At 39.6% G+C, this 22307-nt stretch overlaps 1 protein-coding gene across 1 annotated transcript; it reads right to left on the reverse strand.

Annotated features, from left to right (window-relative positions):
• Positions 1-9387: 9387 nt before the first annotated feature.
• GTF2H2 (general transcription factor IIH subunit 2) lies at positions 9388-21189 on the reverse strand. Its single transcript, XM_021538897.4, has 15 exons — positions 20886-21189; positions 20714-20791; positions 19699-19735; positions 19016-19102; positions 18134-18184; positions 17682-17736; positions 16796-16901; positions 15759-15849; positions 15508-15595; positions 14826-14933; positions 13598-13661; positions 12632-12735; positions 10631-10733; positions 10296-10335; positions 9388-9871 (listed from the first exon to the last, which is right to left on the reverse strand). The coding sequence occupies exons 1-15, from the start codon at positions 20939-20941 to the stop codon at positions 9752-9754; spliced, it is 1188 nt and encodes a 395-aa protein (XP_021394572.1). The 5' UTR covers positions 20942-21189; the 3' UTR covers positions 9388-9751.
• Positions 21190-22307: the final 1118 nt, after the last annotated feature.

The raw sequence follows: 22307 nt of genomic DNA on the forward strand, positions 1-22307 counted from the left end.
CAGTGAAGCTGAGGCATGGTACATTAAAAATAAAAAAAAAAGTGTTGCTGTTAGGTTGAAAAAAATAGAAATTTGAGCACTGTGATACTCAAGAGTGAGAAGACTGATAAAAGATTCTTTAGCAAGCAATGTCTACTAGAGTAAGATACTGGTGTGTTTACAAGTGTTCAAATACCACTTACAGAACAAAGCAAATAAAACACCCACTTGTGCAGCCACTGGAGGTCAGACATCAGATCAGCTCTGCAAAGATAGAGATACCAAGCATAACAGTCCCTGTCAGGCCTGAGTACCACCACATGAGCTTTCCAGCCTTGCCTTACAGTCACCCTATGTACAAGATGTGACTCCTGTAATTAAGTCACTATACTGAAATCTATGTCAAAAACTAAAGGAAGATAAAATGACAGACTTGGCATTTGTTTACAGAAAAAAACATTTTCCCTGGCCTATGATACTTAAAACTACATAATAGTTTTAAGACTAGACTAGAAAATACGTTTGAAAAACATTTTGGAAATAGAGAGTTTTAACAGCTAGGGCATATAACTAGCAACAAAATTATGAAGCTCTATTATTTTAAGTCAGTCTATTTTTTCACTGCTTATTTTTTGTGTAATTTCCACTGATTTGTAGAAGGGGAACTAAGAAGGCATTTCAATAAAGGTCTCAGCAAAGTCTAGTATGTAAGCAGGCTGAATACACTTTGAAAAGCAAAGATTTTGGGCTGTGTATAAAACAAGCAAGTAAAGTAATACCTATTAAAAATGACACTTTGCAATTATAAAGTATATAAAGAGAAGATTAATTTATCCTGAAGCAGTGCCTTCTCTACTCAGACACTTAATTTGAAATTCTCTCCTTTTAACTCACCTACATCTAACAGGCTGTCATCCTGCAGTCACAGGATAAATGGGAAGCGTCTGAGGTGCAGCAAATGCAGATATGCTAAACCATCAGTTTGGCTGCAGACTTTATTCTTTTACCCTTGCAGGAAGGATGAGCTCCTTCAGATTAAGAGGAACAATTTTAGCCTGCAGAGAGATTACCTTTCCTGTTGAAGATTAAACAAACATATATATCTTGAATATTGTGCCAAAGAGTGATGGTAGCAGATCCAAGTAAAAAAATCCATTAAAGTTTACATTTTGGGCAATAGGTTACTATCTGCTTTCCTTTCTCAGGTCTGCCTCTGCTGTTGTTGATTCTGTAACTCAAGAAGCTTATAAAGGTGACCAACAGAAAAGGTAAATTACATCTCCAGAGAGGGCGTAAGAAGCCTCATGAGTGCTCCAGAGACACAAAGAATTTTCTGTTGACAAGCTCAAGGCAGCCACAGGAAAGGAAGGAGAGGGAGGACAGGGTAGAAATAAAGGGTAATCCTCCCTTCTCAAAATCCAATCTGTTTCAACCTTCCCTTGTTCCTGATAAACCTGTCCTTTTTGCAGGTGGACAGTATTTGATTTTCAGAGGTGCTGAACACCTCTGATTCTAGTTGAGGACAGCCATTCGTCTCATTCAGCTCTTCCCTCTCAGAAAGACCTAAATATAGGCCCTTGCTCAAATCTGCTTTGTGAGGCCTGGTTCAATGTTACTCTCCTAGTAACACCATACAAATAAGTAAGTGTCCAGGTAAATGCTTTCTCCTTTCTAAAAACATACCCTCCTTGCCACTCTGCTCTGGCTTTCACCTCAGACAGGGCTAGGGCAATTTCATTTCAATTTCCTTGCCACAGCTTTTGCAAAAGTCAGTCTCATTTTTCAGCTGCATTACTCTCCTAATGGAAAGCCAAGACAAGATTTTAGCTAGGACCAGGACTATATTGAACCTCTGTCCCACCTGCATTGGAAAGTGGATCTTGTCTTACATTCATATAGCTAACCAGCTTGGTTCAAGCTTATGTAAAACACCTGACTTTAGTAAGAGCAGTGGCTTCCACATGGACTTCAGCAACCCAAGTTTTTTTAAAAAAGGCTGGTCAGACTCCTCCATCCTCAAAGACGCTCAAGGTGAGATCACCTTGATCTCAATCAAATCAAAGATACTCAATTAGTTAGGAAGGCATTGGCCTGCTACCACATTCTCAAAAGCAGGGACAGAACTGGATTGCCAGCATCTTGGGCTTACTGGAAAACAAAACAAAATCTGGGGCTGAGAGTGGACCCAGGCACACTTGAACTCCTTTCTCAGGAGTTTAGTAGGTAAGCAAGTCCTTTCTGCCCTTCATGTCTCAGTGGGTCTCCCTGATAAACTTTGTCTGAGGCTCCCATTCCGACCATGACAGAAAGCATCATTCAAAAAACAGCCACTTTTAATAAAGAAAACAAGGGCTCAAAACCTCTGGCAAATGAAGTGGGTAAAATAAAATCAGACAGGCTGAGTAAAAAAAGAAAATGTCTGAGAATACCTAAACTAATTTTAACCTTCTTTCAGACAGCAGGAGCAAAAAGTCCATGAAGACAGCTTGCAGAGCCATCTGCTAAGCAGGCTGTAAAGGAGCCTTTCCAAAGGGACAGTACAATTGCAGAGGATTTGAAGTGACATTCTCTGGAATAATTTTATTAATGTCTACTGCAGATGAATTCAGAAGATTTCCCTTATCTAAATCAGAAAATGGGAGAGCATATAGCAGAATGTAAATCCAAAATCATCAAAGCACTTATGGCTCAGTAGGGAAAATATATTGCAAATTTTTCAAGAGCAGTCTGCACCTCTAGGGTAAATAAAGAGGCATTGTATCTGTTACTGACTAATAAGCAGGAAAAATATAATTATGTGACTGTAAAAACCCACCACTGATCCACATCTTAAACAGTGCATTTGAAAGAAGTTCCCTCAACTCAAAAAAATACTGCATAAGAACAAGAAAAGGTGGAGGCAACACAGCAACAATGATAAAGTAGAACAGTTTTTGCCTGAAGATTGAGTTGCCTGTATTCTTCATCATGAGGATGACAGCATTTATGGAGGATACACTGCATTGCCTAATGATGCATGAAAATAAAATGTGTACTCATTCAAGTGCTATAATAGACTTGTGCCATTCTATAAATCAACAATCCCTCCCAGCTTTGCTTTGAATTACCTGTAGAAAAGCCGAGCTCTGGCAAGTAAATCAGGGTTTGTTCCCCTATGTTCTTCCTAGTCATGTCTCAAAGGACTGCATCCTGAACACTGTACCTCTAAGTGTGTCTGCTGGGTTCTTCAACTTCTGAATATGGACATCATACTTTGAAATATTACCCACACTGTTTCCCAGGACAAATTCACAAGTAATGTGACGTGGGGCTCAGAGGTCTGTCCAACTCCTGGCTGCCGCTGCTGTAGGTGTCTGGACAGCGCTGGGCTGTCAGGCTCAGCCTATCTGGGTCCCTCAGGCTAGCTCCCAGCTGCAGGCAACTTAGCGATCAACTCTGGAGTGATTTCAGCTCTGGCAAATTCAGCTCTTAGTGATTTCAGCTCATTCCTTAGGCAGATGCAGGGAGATGGAGAGAGGAGAAGTCTGTATGTGGTCCCACAGCAGTGTCCTTTCATTTCAGCTTCTGTGACGGGGGCAGTGACAGTTCTGCCGAACTGGGCAGAGATGGGGGTTGATATAGGGTACAGGGGTGAAATTGTCCAATGGCCAGGGCTGAGGAGAATACAACCTATACACTTACAGAGAGGTAACTAGGGTCTGAATGCAGAAGAGGGGCTTCTTTGGTCCAGTCACCATGACTAGGCATTTCTTATCTTAGGCAAGTGACAGCCAGGGTCTTGCAGGGCCTCTGCCTGCTACACACAAGGAGGACAGAATTTCTTGCCGTTCGCATGGGGTACATCTAATCATCATGATAAATCAAACTAACCCACAGCAAAAACATTGCACATTAGATTGAACAAGGGTATGTGAAAAAAAGCAGAAGTTGCCATTTCTGTCAAAGACCTCTGATATGTACAGGACAAAAGGGAGACTTTAACATACTCATTTCTCATGGTAGGGTTTTAACTCTTCTGCAGTCATTTATGGACTTCCTGGAATTCTGTCTCCCTGTATTTGCCTAACATGATGCTGTGGTTTGACATGGAAAAATAATTTTTTCAGAAGGAAGAGGTCAGTCCAGTCAGGGGTCAGGTTTGGATACTGACACTTGGGGTGACCAATTGAAGGTGGACACACCTCTGAGATCACAGGGGGGTTAAAAGCAGAATTCCCAGGGGAACTCGCTCTCTTTGGTTCTGGTCGTCGGAGGGTGCAGACCTCCCCTGCCCAGCCACGAGCTGGGTGGGGGAAGGGAAAAGCCATGTGGCCTGGGAAGGTAGGCCAGGGGTGAAGGATCAGGAACCAAGCTGCGCCAGCTCCTGTGGATGGAAGGGTGGAAAACGTCTGAGATGTCTTTGTTCCCCCCACCCACAACCTAGAGGGAAAAGAGACAGAGAGCCTGCAGACACCCGGGAGTTTGCTGGCAGAGGAGAAGGAGAAGGTGGGGAGACAGGAGACGAAGTCCTGGGCCGAGATATTTCAGCCGTCCGGGGAGTCTGGGAATTTTAACACTTTCCTGGGAAATGAAGGCTTTGTGAAATATTGCTTCTCCTCAACTTGAAGGAAAGAGAGACAGCCGGGGACCTCAGATGTTAGGAAAAGAAGGTTGGGGGAGATGATGGAGTGGCTGTTGGCTGGACTCTTCTTGTTAGCCATAGAGCGAACCAACTTCTCCTCCAAGAAAGAAACTGCATTTTAGGGGGATGCAATGGTGAGCCAAGAAACTCCTCCAGCAACTACCAGTTCAGGAATGAACAGAGAAAAGCTGAGGAGGGTGTGAGGATTCTCTCCATCTTCAGAGAAGAGAAGGTGATCTCTGTTCTTGGACCCCTGGCCCCAGGGAAACGGGGGGGACTGCAGTCCCAAAATGAGACACTGGACAGTTGTTCCTGTTGGCCCTTGGCAAAGCATCCTTAAAGGGGCCCTATAAGCAGTCTTTGTCCATGCACGGTGGTGAGAGCACTGTGACATGGAGAGGAGAGTGTCACACTGGCTTGGTGTGCCTGGGCAGTGCCATGTGTGACATGGAAACACAAGAGGTGTCTTGCTGTGTTTCATGGAGGGTCTGTGGTGCAAGGGAGACTCCTCTCTCCCCTGATGGACTCAGTATTGATTATGTGGAAGGATGAAGACTTGATTAAGGGTCCAAATGTGTGTTGCTGTGGTTTGTTGGAGTTGGATGGTGGGAGGAGGAATGTTTTGAAATGTTTTCATTTTGAATTTTGTGTGTTTTTTCCCTTTTTTTTTCCTTTTATAGTAGTAGTGGTAGCTTAATAAAGTTTTTATTCCCTTTGTTATAAAGCTTGCTTGCCTTGTTATTAGGCCTGCTTTGCTCTGTTCTCGATTGCATTTCACAGCATTCAATTGATAGATTGCATTTTCATGGGGGCGCTGGCATTGTGCCAGTGTCAAACCATGACACATGACAAAATCAAAGACTACATGTGGGAATCAGTGCGAAGCAGAAAGATTCAGCTCATGTATTTGTTATTTGCATCTGCTACAGGATCTTTTTTGATATTTTTTGAAAAACAAGACTACTAAATTACATTATGTGTGGTGGTGGTGTTTTTTCTTTGAATTAGTATTTGTAAGTCTAAAGAGCTTTGTTTTCTCTAGTAATTGAGGGATCTTAAAGATTTATGACATTTACCAAACAAATTCATCCTTCAGAAAGTGATTCTAAATCCAGGATCTCAAATCTGTTGTTTTAATTTTTTTACTGGCTATAAAAGTCACATTTCTCTCTCATCCAAATCCAAAACCAGAAAGTGCTCTGATTGTTATAAAAGTCTTCTAGTCCTTCTGTATTTTGAAAAATTACTGTGGTGGGTTGACCCTGGCTGAACAAGAGGTGCCCACCAAAGCTGCACTACCCCTACACTCCTTAGCTGCACAGGGAAGAGGAATCAATGACAGGCTTCTAGGTCAAGATAAGGACTGGCATATAATTATTCACTAGTTACTGTTGGGCAAAACAGACTTAAACAGAAGAAATTAATTTGCTACTTTGGTAAAGCGGGCTAATGAGTAATAAACTCAAATCTTAGAACACCTTTTTCCCACCCTTCCCTTCTTTATGGACTTAACTTCACTTACAATCTTCTCTACCTCCATCCCCCCAGCAATGCAGAAAAATGAGGGCTGTGGCAAATTCATCACACAACTCTACTGCTTCTTCTCCATTGGGGAGGACTCCTCATACTTTTCCCCTTCTCCCATGGGAGACACTCCTCCATGAGTTTTTCCAATGTGGGTCCTTCTCAAGGACTGCAGTTCTTTAAGACCCGGTGTGGGTCCTGTCCACAGGGTGCAGTCAGTCCTGAAGGTTCTGAAGCCTGCAAACCTGCTCCAGGATGGGCTCTTCTCTACATGGGGCACAGAACCTGCTACAGTGTGGACCTTCCACAGGGTCATAGCCTTCTTCAGGCATCCACCTGCTCCAGTGTGGGGTCCTCTTCTATTCCTATTTTAATGATTGCATTTTCAGCATTTTCACTCTTGGAAATTAGTCATGAGTGTTTTTACAGAGGGGAACTTCTGTTCCTACAAAGAAAATGTAAACTGGAAGGAAAGTGAGGGCTCATGCCACAAGGCAGCACTATCTAGTCTCAAAAATTCTTGCCACAACTGCATCTTCAACCACACCAGAGGGTGTATTCCTTCAGCACTTTTAAGTCTGAAACCTTTTACACAACATCTTCAAGAGCTACAAGAAGTTCTCACAGGCCTCCTAATAAACTTATTAATTGACTGATCTTATGGCAGATATAGTAAATAAGGAAATAAACAAGAATTAACAAGGTTGGAGCTTCCCACAAGCAAGGGAGACTTGAGAGCCAGTGAATCCCAGTCAAAGAGAATAGGTGGAGGGACGATTTCCTCCATACTGCTTTAAATACACAGGACACAGATTAAAGTCTTTATACACCAGAGAAACACTGCCTTAGAAGTGATTTTTTCAGGAGCTCGTTTGAACTGTTCTACCAATGACAAGGGTAGGAAAGAACAAACCTAATTATTGCTGTGACCACAAGCTGATAATGGAGTATATAGCTGCAACTTCAACACTCTTTTTACTTTCAGCTGGGTAGAGTATGTTATTTTGTTATCTAGCAAGAGAAGAAAGAGGATTTGAAGTGTTCTGACAAACCCCTTTTATTTCTATTAGAAAATACTAACTGCAAAGATGAAAATATTACCAGGAAATGCTGTCTCAAGAGCTGTCACCAGCATCAGAATATATAAGAGCCAGATGCTCAGAGCTTGGAGTGGCCTGCTAGACCAGAACAAACACTCTGTGTCCTTTTTCTGCTAGTTTTTAGTAATAGGACTGCACCACCTGACAGCACAAAGGGTTTATAGGGATTGTTTAACTCAGCACAAAACGAGATGCAGATGCTCAAATCCAGCATGCAGGCACTATCAGAAGAAAAAGCATAGAAAGAGTAGCATGGGCTACTTTCATGATCATGAGGTGAGCATGAAAAATTGAACTAATGTAAGAGAAGATGTTTGGGTTTGTTGCTTGTTTGCTTGTTTCTGTGTTAAGTTTCAGTTGTTATATTGCCATTTCTAATCTGGCAAAAAACAAAACTCAAAAATTAAGTCATATACACCCAGAGCAACTCAGTCACTGTTGCATTGACAATCATCACAAGGTGACTTAAGAAAACCCATTGTAATGTATTGCTTCAGACACTGAATCACAGAATAACAGAATAACGAGGTTGGAAGATCATCAAGTCCAACCAATGCCCTAACACCTCAACTAGACTATAGCACTAAGTGCCATGTCCAGTCTTTTTTTAAACACATTCAGAGATGGTGATTCTACCACTTCTCTGGGAAGTCAATTCCACTACTTTATTATTCTTTTGGTGAAAATTTTTTCCTTATATCCAACCTGTACCTTCCCTGACATAGCTTGAGACTGTGTCCTCTTGTTCTGTGAGTTGCTGCCCGGTGGAAGAGACTGACCCCCACCTGTCTACAACCTCCCTTCAGGAAATTGTAGAGAGCAGTAAGGTCACCTCTAAACCTCCTCTTCTCCAGGCTAAGTTACACTGCACCTGTAACTTCCTTTTATTGAGGTGTAGCACATTACAATTCTCACAGGTTCAAGCTGCAAACACACTTTGAACAGACACTGCAAAATTGTGATCTTGCATTTGTCTCCATTTATATTCTTCAAAGTTCAGTTAAAGATGAAAGAGAAGCAACAGATGGACACTTCCCCTCCTGCTCTCACTGTCTGTTGCTCTAGGGGTTTAGCCAAGGACAGAAGATGATGTGCAGTTCTGTCAATTCAGTGTAGCTTCAGAACCAAACAGCATCTCTTTTTGTCTTCCATACTAAGTCCACCAAACAATAGCTTGTATTAACTCAGGTACTGCCCTTTTGCAAATTCACTACCTTTCAGTAATCTTACCCTCCTACAAAAAAATTGAAACTTAAACCAGACACAGGATATATAAAATTCAGTTAGCTTTGAGTTGCACCATTAAAACCTAAAATGTGTTTTCAGCACATTTATTACAGCTGTATTTGAGCTGCCTTACCGAACACCAAAGTGAATACTCATAATACTTGAAATTAATGCATGAAGTGTCCACCAATTAATTGCTCAAAACCATCTTTGTTAAATTCTGGCAAAAGAGTATTTTGATCTTGTCTTAGGTTGCAAATGCAATATGTGGCTGGGGGTGTGTATTCTATTGCCATCTGTAAGAGGTGGGGCAGTTATCTCTTAATTGGGCAGTTTTCTTTATCTCTCCCACAACCAACCCTCTCTCTGGGAAGACATCTAATGTTAATGGCTATTGAGTGTCATTCCATGACAGATAAAATTACATCATCCCATTGTGAGATACTCTGCCCAGGGGGAAGAGTCAGGCATTCCTACCTGGATATAATCTGAGATTTGGAACACCACAGGAAGCCTTTTCTTACTGGATTCCCAGAGGAAGACCAGGCCCTACACCACCACTGGACCTTCAGGGGAAGACTATACCGTTCTACAGGACCACTACTCCAGCAGAACCACACCTGCCACTCCAGAAGGACTGCGGCCACCATTAAATCAGATTGCTACCAACACTCTGACCAACAGGTTGTCAGGTTGTATTCTGACTCTGTCAGAGTTTTTTGTATTACTGCTTTTTTATTTTTATTTTTCCTAATAAAGAACTGTTATTCCTACTCTCATATCTTTGCCTGTGAGCCCCTTAATTTCAAAATTATAATAATTCAGAGGGAGGAGGTTTACATTTTCCATTTCAAGGGAAGCTCCTGCCTTCCTTAGCAGACACCTGTCTTTTCAAACCAAGACAGATCTAAAGAAATCCACAATCCAACAAAAGCAAAAGCTTATAACAACAGATGTGTAAAATGTATTTTCAGGGCTTCTTTTTGAACAAGTAATGAAACCAAGATGAATGATCACATTAGCATAAAAAGCAATTTTATCACTTTCACATTTACAAATATACATATTATTGTAATAACAGCTGGAAAAAGCCATAGTTCTTGAGGCAAGAAATAAAAATAGATGCAGATAATTCAAGTATATATTATAAGTAATAAAATAATAGAATCATTAACATTTGCTCCTACTCCATTGTTCATCCCTCAATCATCTTCTTGTTCAGATATGCATCAGTTTATTCAGCCATTGCTTTAACTAATTAGAATAACAAAGATACAGCAATTTTTAAAAAGGTATGAGATCATACAGATACGGGAGCAGGGTGCTCATGAATACAGCCAGGACAGCAGTGCAGTGAATCATGAACAAACATATCACATTCCACGCAAAATGCGTTCTGACACACTTTGCATATGTATACCTGTGTGGGAAGGACAGACAAGTCAAATTACCAAAAATTATCATCATAGCACTACAGTAGGGTAACAGTTACATCATCAAGATAATGTAATGTAAACAGACTACACTGCTAGCATCACAGAAACTCAATTAAATAAAAGCTTCTGACAGCAAGTGTATCCACAGGCGTGAGCTCAAGTCACTATAAATGCTTCCAAATGGCTGAGAGTAGAAGCTTTTTTTTTATGCAGCTCCCTAGGAAATTCTTTCCCACACTTCTACAGACTTTGCAGTCTAGAAGGTGTGACTGTTTAACACATAGCTCTATTTAACCATGAAATTAACTTTCACAGGTATTTTTCTGGTCTTTAGAATATAATGTTACAGGATCATCTCTATTTCTCAAACCCCTCAATGCAAATTACAATGTCATTCAATGTACTTACATTTTGATCTTTCATTTCTCCCTGACAGCCCTGACAATACCTAAAAGCAAAATTTTAATATTTTAACTGGAGAAAAAAAAAAAGAGTCAAGGCTGTGTAAATCAATGTTTAGAAAAACATCTCATACATAGTAACAATTTCTGGCAATTATTTCAGCTCTTCAGCTGAACTCATGGAAACTACAAGTATTTCTTAATGCCAGAGGTGCCTCACACCACCCAAACACCCAGGATCTCCAGCAGCAAAGAAGCTTTTGCCAGCTATTTTTACTTTTGAGACAAAAAAAGTTATAGGATCCACAAGTACAGCCATTACCACAAGTAAGATTTGCATACCGTTCCCCTTTGTATTCTTCCAGTGGAACTTCCTGGAAGGCATCTAATGGAAATAAGTGATGGTAAGACCGAGCCAAGTGAGGTGCAGACACTAATGTAAGACCTGCAAATAAAGAGACACCAAAATTGTTACAAGGGAATATTTACTGAAAAGGTTCTCTGTATCAAATAAAGTAAAAAGGAAAAATAATATTTTTGATTACTCCATGGTTGAGTTTCTAAGATTTTTAAAAAGTAAAAACTTGTTCCATTAGCCAACCCTGTAATCCTGTCCAGTTTTAAATCCAAATACAAAGAACAGGCAAATTGCTCAAATTTCTACGGAAAAGGTTTAACTCAGCCTTTAGAAATGTTTACAACACACAGTGGTGAAGTTAGGAAGCTCCTTTTAGCAATGATGGCTCTGCTGTATCACACCACCAGTTAAAATGATGCCCTGTTACAAAGCCCTACTACAGCTTGCTATACTACTGCCAAAACCATGCCATGGCCCCATTTCAGCTAACACAGGTCTGCTGGTTTTAAAACAGTTAATTTTTGGTACACTATCACGTGGCTATGTTTTGGATCTATGCTGGAAACAGGGTTGATTACACAGGAATGTTTTCTTTACTTCGGAGCACTGTTTACACACAATCAAGGCCTCTTCTGTTTTGTACTCCACCAGTGAGTAGGTTTGGGGGTGCACAAGGCATTGGGAGGGATTGCAGTCAACAGTGTGCCAAGAGAACAAAGGGATATCCAATACCATATGCCACCATGCTCAGCCTATAAAAATGAGTGCAGAAGGTGGAAAGGAGAATATTCAGGATGATGGCATTTACTTTCTCAAATAATTGTTACCCATGACGGAGTCCTGCTTTCCTGGAGATTCTGTTGATGGGAAGTGGTGAATGAATTACTTTGCTTGTCTTGTGTGCACAGCTTTTGCTATAACTTTTCAATTGTCTTTAATGCCACCTGTGAGTTTCCTTACTTACACTCTTCTGATTTTCTCCCCCATCTCACCAGTGTGTGGGAGTGTGTGGGTGTCTGGGGCTGAGTTGCCAGCTGGGGTTAGACCATGAGAACAGGTGGGGCATGGGCTGGCACAAACATCTCTCATTCACTCACTCACTCACTCACTCACTCACTCACTCACTCACTCGTACACTCGTACTGTAAATGCCCAAACCGTTGCTCTGCTGATCACTGCAGCTGTGGAGAATCCACTGCAGATACACAGGACTTCTCCAGTTACACTACCCCTTTGCTGGAACAAAACTCATGCTGGTAGGAAAAACTAAACTTGAAATTAAACTATGATAAAGTGACCCAAAATCATAATTTTTTCATCCTCTTGCCAAATACAATCATCCTGGTAATACCTATCGTGTTTTAGTCATACGCCTGTGGAATCTAGGAGAACAGCACTCCCTCACAATATTAATATTATAAACCACACTAATCCTACCTCCCACCTTCACTAAGAGCAATGAAGGGAAGTATCACTGGTTGCACCGTCCATTAATATTTGCAAGACTAGAGGGCTTCTGTTTACAACTCTACAGCTGGCCCTTGGTTCAACTTGGAAATCTTTCATCCATATACTCATGGAGGGGAGAGTATTTCTGTCCTCCTGCTCCAAAGCATTCCATTTTCATGGCCTTGCACTGAGTACTCTGAACCATGGATGTGTTTAGTTAAATCAGGATTCTTGAGAAGTCACCATTCATTCCCACTTCCTCACTTTACCTTAGGTATATTCCTTATACCAATATGAATATGATGTATCATATATTCCTATTGGAATATGATACACCTTTACTGTTACAGGTATAGTCCTGAGAGACACTTGTACGAAGCTGACATCTCAGGTCACCAAAATGCAGGACTCTTTAAGCAGGCTTTTAATTAGTAAAGAGCTGGCTTTTAATTAGTAAGTATAGCCAAATTTTTCCACCCCTTAACTCTCATACCATGAACTCCTGATTCATCTGCTCACCTCCTCTTGCTACTTACCACAGATTTTGCATTCCACAGGAAGCTCACAGTATTTGGCTCTGCACTGAGGACAAAAATATCCACCCAGTGTAAGACCTGGGTCACTGTTATTTTCCAATTGCCTATAGTAGAAAGAAACAATACCATGCTACTGTGTAAGTACAAATAATGTGGTTTTCACATCAAATAATTTTAAAAGGCTCACTAGATTGCATGTAACAGTTTAACATTTAAATGTCAGAAAACAATTGATATGGATAGATAATAGTGACCACATTTTCCCACAGGAACCAAAGACAAAATATTTTCATATGAAGGACTCAGTCTTTAAAAATAAAGATATGAACAATAACTGCATGCTTGTTTCTTTTTAGACACAAAAATATTCTATATGGCCTCTAAAATGCATGTAGTAATTATTCTTTCAAATAGCACACGCTGTTAGACACTATTTCATTCTGAAATTCAGACTTCCCTATCACCCTAGACAATAATGATTCTTTTCATTGAGAAGTGCACTGCTGCAGTCATCAAATGAGGCCTCTATTTTAAACTTCTGTTTAAAGTCATGTTGAGAAATACATAAAAAGTACTTCATTAAGCTAATATCCTTCCATCCCCATAATTATCTTTTATAATTATAGTAGTAATTAAATCAAGAGCTGCAAGTATTTACTTTTAACACCCTGTAGCACCTGTGTGCCCCAATCATTGTAACAGAACTACACACCTTAAAAACAGTACTTACTTTACTACCTTAAAAAAACTTAAATGCAAATTTTAAAACATGTATTTAAGAGAGGATACTGTTAATACCAGAGCTACCAATGGAAATAAAATGCCTACTGAGAAGTCACAAGACATGGCTTACTCTTTTTTTTCAAGATTATTTTGCAATACTTTCACTGATGAGCAGATTTCCTAAATACGACTAATTAATATTGAATTCTTATCAGCTTGTTGAATTCTAATCATGCTACTTACACCATGCTAAAGGAGGGCTTTGCATCTTGATCAGATAGAGAAGCAATAGTATGCTGAGGAAATCCTGAAGAGAAAAATATCCCATAGTTACAATTTTAAACATGCAATAATGCATCAATTTCTTAATTCAATTAAGAAGTTCAAAAATTATTCTAGACATTCAGCCTATCTCTTTCCCATTTCTTATTACAGGAGAACTGATACACTCTTGCTAGTATCAAAGTCTTTCCAAAGGTCTCTACCTACACCCACACCTCCCTGACTTTACTTCCCCCCAAGTGAAAATATGTCTTTACCATAGACTTAGTGTTAACTGAAGCAGACTGGAACCCCATTTTAGAAGAACAATTGAAAAGTAAAATATGTGAAATGGTAGGAAAGCAGAATAAGCAGCATACAAGTGTTCACTTAAACAATAGTTTCTAATTAAGGAGGAAGTATTTTTATATGCATCCATCCAGCCTATATATATCTTCTAAGTGCAGTATATGACAGATGAGACTACAGGACGTTTTGGAGATTGTTATCTATCTTTCTCTCTTCCTTTCTCTCTTTCTTTTTCATTTACTTTTTACAGATCATGACAGGTGAGAAGTTGGTTTTTCCAACTGCTGCTCAGGCCTTACACCTACGAGAAGCAAACCTTTTTCATTATCTGTATCTAGACATAAAAGTACATACATTCTTATCTATGAAAAGGGTGAGAACTTAGTGCTCACCTTTGTAGCATTAGAGTTCCTATTCTGGTTTAACTCCAAGTTTAAATTTATTGAGAAACAGATTAAGAAAAGAAATTGTAATCTACTTCTTGAAAGAATACTCAAGAAGCTGCTAATAAACATGTACTACCTATGGTTCTTAAATCAATTAATAGTTGTAACAGTAGCCTTCTGCAGGGAAAAAAAGTAGAGGGAGAAATAATAGTTTTTCATCCTTCATTTCTAAGTATTATATTTATAACAATTACTGTGCCATCAATATCATTCCACTTTTTTGTTTCCAAATTCTGTTCAGTAATTTGTCTTACTTAATAAGCTTTATTTAAAAGCTGACTACTCTGCAGGAATAACATCAATAAAACAAATACTTATCCAGCAAAATAAAAGTTAAAATAAAAAAAATTGCACAATGTTTTTATTATGCATCTTACTATTTCTATTGCCTTAACACAGAAGAGGCAAATAAAGAAAAAATCTCATGTTAGGAGTTTGATAAAACGATATCCTACCCATTCGAATAAGAGAGCACTCAGAAGTTGAACTGGCAGGTGGAGGACTAACATGGTGCATCAACAGCTCCTTATAATGACTTTCATCCAAAATAACATGATATGTTCCTGTCACAAAGGAATGTCTTTCTGTTAGGTTATGAACAAAAACCAAAAAATCCCCAACAAACATATACTACAAATGACAGAACACAACTTGGGTAGAAAACACAATTTATCCAAACCTGTTTCTAAAAAGAAGCCCTGTTAATGCTACAGTAAATGACAAATTTTAAAACTAATAATAACAGAATGTTAAATTAGGTATGAAGGGTATGAAGGCACAGAGTTTTTTCTCCAACATTACACTGTAGTAATATTATAAGAGTTACCACTGTAGCAATGGGTATTAACATGTTTCACTGATGAAGTTCCACATCAGACCGCTTTATATACGGAACAAAAGGTATGAAAATATATGTATTCCTTCTCTCTGGATCTGCAGCTACCAGGTGGTAGTAATTTCACTTACTAATGTACATTTTGTAGATTTGGGCAACTCTTTAAATTTTCTGCCAGCACAATGAAAAATATTTAACCTTAAAAATGTCAAAATGCGGTGATAAAAATATAACAGATTACTTACTTAATTTTGATTTTAAATCTGTGTTAGTAATATAATTACTGAACTTCAGATACATACCACCAGTTTCTCGGGCAAGTACAGTACAAACTCGAACTTCAGCACTTAGGCCGATGACAGATACTCTGATCTTTACAGCTTTTAAACACTTAAAATAGAGAAAAAAGCATACTCAATTCATGTGCAGAACAGGAAATAGTAAAAAGGTTCAAAGTCTTAAACAAAAATTAATTGGTGATGACGCTGCTACTGCCTGTTTTTCCTCTGGTAGCTTGAATATTCAATGCAGCAGCCAAACTTCAGTTCTGTACCTTAATTAGATCATAGATGTTGGCTGGGTCACATGTCGTCAGACTGCTGAGGACTACCAAAACCTCTCTGCTTGTATGTCCTGGCATGTGCCTAAGGAAAGCATACAGTTAATTGACTTATGCACACTAAGCTATTTGATAACATCTCCAAGAACATTAATGTGCTGAAGTCAGAAGATGACATGATATGAAGTCCTCCACAAAATGTGGTAAGATCCTTGCCTGAACACCAGATTTTCACCTTCTGCAAGCCAAACCTTTCCAATATTGAAAATACTGTATTTAATTGTGTAGTTGTAACCTGATTATCTCCTGTAATGAATCCTTTGTACTTCAGCCATACTCACAGGTAAAATTTCATCTTCACACTAGCACAATGTAGTAAGGCTTTGCGACTTCTTAAAAAGCTCTAATCAGTTTTTAAGTGGAAATCCATGACTTTTAATTACTTCTAGTTCTTACCTGAAAACTCTCTTCCTGCTAGGAATTAAACACCTTTTTCATGACACTGATTATCCGCTTTATTCAGTGTCTTTGGCTGTAATTTTTGACTCAGTCTTCCACAAACTGGGATAGATCTCAATATCTCACATTGAAAAAAAGTGTTCGGAATCTATCTTACCTGAAAATGTATCTTTCTAAAGTATGTCAAAACTCTCACAAGATTATTGTGACAGAATGCTTTTCTTTTCCCTTACATTATTAACCCCTAATATGTCCTCTCTCATACCACAGCACTTCAGTAAAAAAGAATTGCAGTGTCTTTCATCACAATATCTACATACCATCAACAAATTGTTTTCTAATTTCATTTCTATAAGAAACACACCCCTAAATAGAAGCATCTAGTGGTAGAAAATAAACTTCTGCACCATTAAAGTATTTAACTTAATGATTTGTATTTTAAGAGGAAATAATTTCACCTTTTTAAAGACTCAAGTCAGCATGATGCAAGATGCTACTTAGAAAAAATTCTGTCTCTGCCTTTCAAAAGTCACAATCACAATGAAAACAAAAACCTCCACGTATATACTAACTTTAAAGTCTGCATGGCCAAATTTAGGGAATTATATAGAGAAGGCTCTCCACTGCAGTTCATATCCACTGCTTTCTTCAGAGCAGTTACATGCTTTTTTGAGTTTCCTGTAAGTGAAAAAAATGCAATAAATTTAACTGATACAAGTTAAAGAACAGAAATATTTAAACTGTCCATGTAATGATGTGTACTTGTACAATGACAGGGGCTGGTTTCAAAGTGGAATGGGTCTGTATTTTCCTTAGAAATTGGTATTGTGATCAGAACGCAGAAAAGAGTAAAACAAACTTTTACTCTATAGGCACTCAGATGCTAGAAACTTTAGAAGCCAAAAAGAATAAAATCATTGTTAGGCATCATTAAGCACTCAACATGAGGAAGAGATGTCCCACAAACAGAAAAAGAGTTTTGTTTCCTCTGTTATCCTCAAAGCATGGTTCAAAGATTGATTGATCCTCAGTTTCCTCAATGAAACCTGCTGAAGCCACAGAGACTGGTGTAACAGCAGGCAGGAACCAAACAAACCTTGACTTCTTAACATCAAATCTCACAAAACCCACAGATGTTGTAACATACAAAATTAACAAACTGAGTAGAAAATTAACTATAGAGGAATCAGAACATATCTGAGTTGTACTCTTCTCAAGAAAGAGACTTAAGATCAAGTCCACACTTGATCACAAACAAGCACACAATGACAATTCTGGATCAAAGCAGATCAAAATGTAGATTATGGTTTCAGACAACTTGAAATAACTTATCTTTTAAATTAAAACTAATTATGATAACATAGTTTTATTTTTAGCAGTGTATCAAGACAGAATTTATAACACCAGTGAAAAGGATAAAAACATATGCAATTTAAGGAAAGAATATTACTTCCCTACCTGAGAGTTCTGTCATTTTTTCAGCTCTTTTACTCTTGGTTACAATTAAGCCAATCTGAAAAAGTCAGGGGCAGGGGAAGACCAAACTTAGAAAGTTTTATGAGTTTATTTAGAATTTTACTGTATTTTTTTACATCTTTATGGACCAGAATTATTTAACCATACAAGTCTATACAAGTTTTACTTCAAGTGTGACAATAGCAGCACAACATGATGCATCAGTTTATAAACATTCCTGTATTTTCATTACTACTGCCAAAAGGTACAAAAAAAAAATCTTCTAAAATTCTAAATGCCTGGCAGAAACAGGCAGAAACAAGAATTTCAGTAGACTGATGGATAAAGGATCTGAAGGTACACTTAAATTGAAAACAGTTTACATGGTAGTGTTATAACTGAAACAATCTTTTAAAATATTTTCTGTTATTTGTTTCTTGCACGGTTGTACATACCTGGCTAATAGGATTCTGGTCAAAGTACTCTTCAACAAAATATTCCAGTAACTATAAAGAAAAGTTAAGGCTGTTAACTAATTATATTTTTAGTACAAATACATTAAGTAGATGCAAAAGATCTAGTATCACTAAAAAGCAAAACAAAGTAGTTGGGTAACACAAAAAAGGGGAATGAGCCTTTCCTTTCTATTCTTCTTTCACCCTATCCCTCCCCCACTTCATCCCAAGTAATCAAGTAAATGAGATTTCAGAAACTACACCGCCCCCTTATTTTATTCATATCCTGTGTTGAAGTTCTGGATTCCTGCTGGTACCAAAGGGCAGGTTTCAATATGCCAAAAAGCACTACGCTGTACAAAACCATCAAAATCCAGGATCTCATGCTCAAATATTGTTGGAGAAGACCATACAGAACATGATGTGCACAGTTCAAGTACCCCACAATTTGAAACAGCAATCCAGTTCAACTCTCATCTAACATCCTTTCAAATAAGAATTCATAAAAAAGCCCAACTGTAAGAAAGAAATACAAACCAATTCTAGATGTGTAATAAGAATGCCATCCCCTTATTTTGGGCAACACTTCATTTCCACACAGTTTCCAGATCTGTCTTCCCATATTATACCCGTACAAAGTGTTTTCACTCTACAGAAGTACATGTGCAAGGAAACTAATGCCCCACAGATTTTACTATTCAAAAAACAGGAAAGTTTTTTACTATTAAAAAAACAGGACAGATAGAAACAAGGAGTCAAATGTAGGGATGATAGATGAGAGGCTATGCAGATACAGGAAACTGCAATTCTTCAAAATGCAAAATGCAACCAGTTTATAGAGAAATGGTGGCTCAGAAAGGAAAAAAATGAGTGCAGGAATACCTTCAGAGTGCAAGTAAGTCTGTTCGGTTTTAAGTCTTGGTCCTCCATTGTTCTTGATCCATCAATAACCACGTAAAGGTGACGCATCTGCATTTCCACCATACGTGAAAATCACTCAGAGAATACATGTTGAAATGAATTCATTATTCCATTTACTTTAAAAAGCCACTACTTCCTCCCTCTAACAAGGAAGATTGAATAGATTGAGAGGTGCAATTAACAGCAACTGAAAAGTAACACATTCTTCCACTTTTTTCTAAAAATGAAAAAAAAACCCTGTGCACTGTTCTTCTCTCATGACAAGCATACAGAACATGCATAGTTTGAATATTCATGTCTTTATCTGAAGAGCTCAGTGTTGTACAAAGCAATGTGGTTATTTACAACACATTTGCATCATGTCCACTTTTAACATAAAGAGAAATGGACAGTGTGAGCACACGTGGTCTGACTTCTGCTGCCAAATACACCCTGTGTGACAAACCTCGAACTCTGAATAGCCATGCTTCGTATACACACTGCTAACAAAGAATGCTTTAAAAAAATAATAAGTAACAGTGGAAATCACAAGGTTTTGGTATGAAGTATGCTAGGCCAGCAGAAGTGTATTTCAGATCTGGCATACCACCTCTAGACAAATAGTTTCGGACTAAGGACAGAAGAGGGTTAAGGTATTAACATACCATTCCAAGCCGAACTTGTCCATGGTGTTCATAGAGTCTAATAAAACATAATAGAATGATTTAAGTCAAATTCAAATGAGTAAATGGCTCCTAAAACAAAAGTCCAAATAAATCCAATACTAGACTTCTGGCTAAAATGTAGAATCAATAAACTGCAGACACTTACTCATTCTGAAAAACCCCACAGCTCAACTGCAACTTTCACAATTCTCAGAATATAAATAATAACTAACTACCAGGTTTAATGAAGCTTTAAAATTTTATCCAAATTTGACAAATTAAGTTCTATTATAACTTGAAATAATGAAAAACTTAGGATTTTTTTCTAGCCATTTTTCTGAAATCTGCACCAGAAGTCTGTAGCCATGATACCAGAAGTTAGATTCTCTTGTGACAGGACAAGGAGCAAGGTTTTTAACTAAGAGGGCTGATCTAGATTGGAGAAAAACATGTTTTTACCATGAGGGTAGTGAGGCACTGGAGCAGGTTCCCCTGCGAAGCTGTAGATGCCCCATCCCTGGGAGACTTCAAGGTCAGTTTGGATGGTGCTCTGACCAATCTGGTCCAGTGAAAGGTGTGGCATGAATGGCTCACGACAGGTTGGACTGAGATGATCTTTAAGGTCCCTTCCAACCGAAACTATCCTGCAATTCTCTGATTTGTATACTAAGAAAAACTGATGGAAGATTCCTCTAAGATGTGCAGATTGCAGCTCTGTATTGAGATTACAGATATACAGATTGCTCTGTAGTGTTTCATCAGATCAAGACCTGTAGCTTGCATACCCATGCAATACATAGCCAGTACACATTCAATGTTTAAAGATAAAAATTAATATTTCACCTTTCTTTTCTTTTTTTTTTTTGCATGCATCTGCCCCTCTGAAAGGCTATAAAAAACATCCTGCAGGCATGCCTTATGCTTAATTCATCCCACAGGACCCAGTTTCAGGATGATCAAGCGCTTATAGCTGACAAGTCAGTGCTATTAGCAGGCTCGTAGCCACACCACGTACCTTTTCCTCTTTGCCTTGAAGAGAATGTCCTCGATGGTTGCCTTCAACGACCCAGATTCGTCTTCCTTGAGAATTTCCCTACGCAGAACAGACTGTTACGGTGGGCAGAAGGGAGGTTTTTCCCCCTCCTTTGCCAGAAAGGAGAGAAAGGTGAGGGGGGGAAAGAACATACCATGTTCTTTCGTAGCCTCCTTCCCAGCGCTTGGTCCGCTCGGGTTCGTCATCCATCTCCGCGGGGGCTGAGGGAGACCAGGGGAAACGAGAGGGCTCAGGGGTGACGAGGGGGACCGCGGGAAGAAGATAGGGGTGACAGGGGTCTGAGAGGAGCCGAGAGACACTGAGGGGGGTGAGAAGGGCCGAAGGGGGCTAAGAACAGCGAGGGCAGCCGAGGAAGGCTGAACAGAGCCGCAGCACATCGAACAGACCGCGGAGCCCTGCCGCAGCCAGGCCCAGCCGTCCCCGACACGTTGGTGCCCGCCCCCTTCCGCCGCGGTGCGCCGCCAAACCTTCCCGGCCGCCGCCGGGCCGCGGAGCCTCCGTGCCGGGGAGGTTCCGCTGGGCTTTCGCCGCGCCATCGAGCCCTCCCGGCTGGGCTTTCGCAGCGCCATCGAGCCCTCCCGGCTGGGCTTTCGCAGCGCCATCGAGCCCTCCCGGCTGCCTCGGAGGGAGCAGCGCCCGGGGAGCGCCTCACGGAGGCACGGCGGCTGCGGGCGCGGCGCCCTCGGAGCCCTCTGGTGTGGGGGCGCGGCCGCCGGGCTCACGGCGCTGCTGCGCCTCGGCGGCACTGCGGCAGTTAACCGGAGAAATCGCAGCAGTTAGGGCAAGCACGCCGGATCCCGGGAAGAGCGCTGGGTTTTAACAAATGACTCTGCTGATACGCCGATAAATACCCCGCCAGCAAAAGCAAGAAATTTTAGGTAACTTGGTGTTCAGTAATCATACTTTCCATCTACCTAAAATATTTGAGTATTCATGTCACGTCACCAGGAGTTTCCATTTCACAAGCACCACAGTGAGAACTAGCTCAGAGCTAGCTGAGCTACTTGCTGATTACTCTGCAGAACGATTAAAACTTTACTGGATACAGTGGAAGTATGCCAAGACTGGGCTTCACCTCTTGAATTACAGGAAAGTTACTGAACATCCGGTGCTCAGGAGTCTCACTCAGCATCCAAGTAAGACAATACATGAGGAAGAAAGCATGTAAACTGTAGTGGAAATTCTTGAAACAAGAGTGGGACAAAACTAACCACTTCTGTACCCCTCAGCTTATTGCATTTGTCAGGAGCAGTGTATAATTATAATGGAAAGAGAGGAGAAATTAATTAGCTTTCAGTTAAACCATTCCTGGGAAAAAGCAACCTTTTTTTTTTTTTTTTTTTTTTTTTTTTTTTTTTTTTTTAAGGAAGGCAATCTTCAGACAAGAAAGTAATTATTTTAAAAGTCAGGATTTGCTTCTTGGAACTGAAATGGTTGTTTGAAAAACTCCCATTAGAACATACACCATTTTTTATTTAGAAGGAAAAAGTCTGATTTATTAAACACTAAATGAAATATTGTATAAGCTACCACTTGCAATAAATTAAGTGAGAAA

The sequence above is a fragment of the Lonchura striata genome, chromosome Z (assembly GCF_050655825.1).
Source record: "Lonchura striata isolate lonStrDom1 chromosome Z, ASM5065582v1, whole genome shotgun sequence".
In the NCBI taxonomy this organism is placed as follows: Eukaryota; Metazoa; Chordata; class Aves; order Passeriformes; family Estrildidae; genus Lonchura; species Lonchura striata.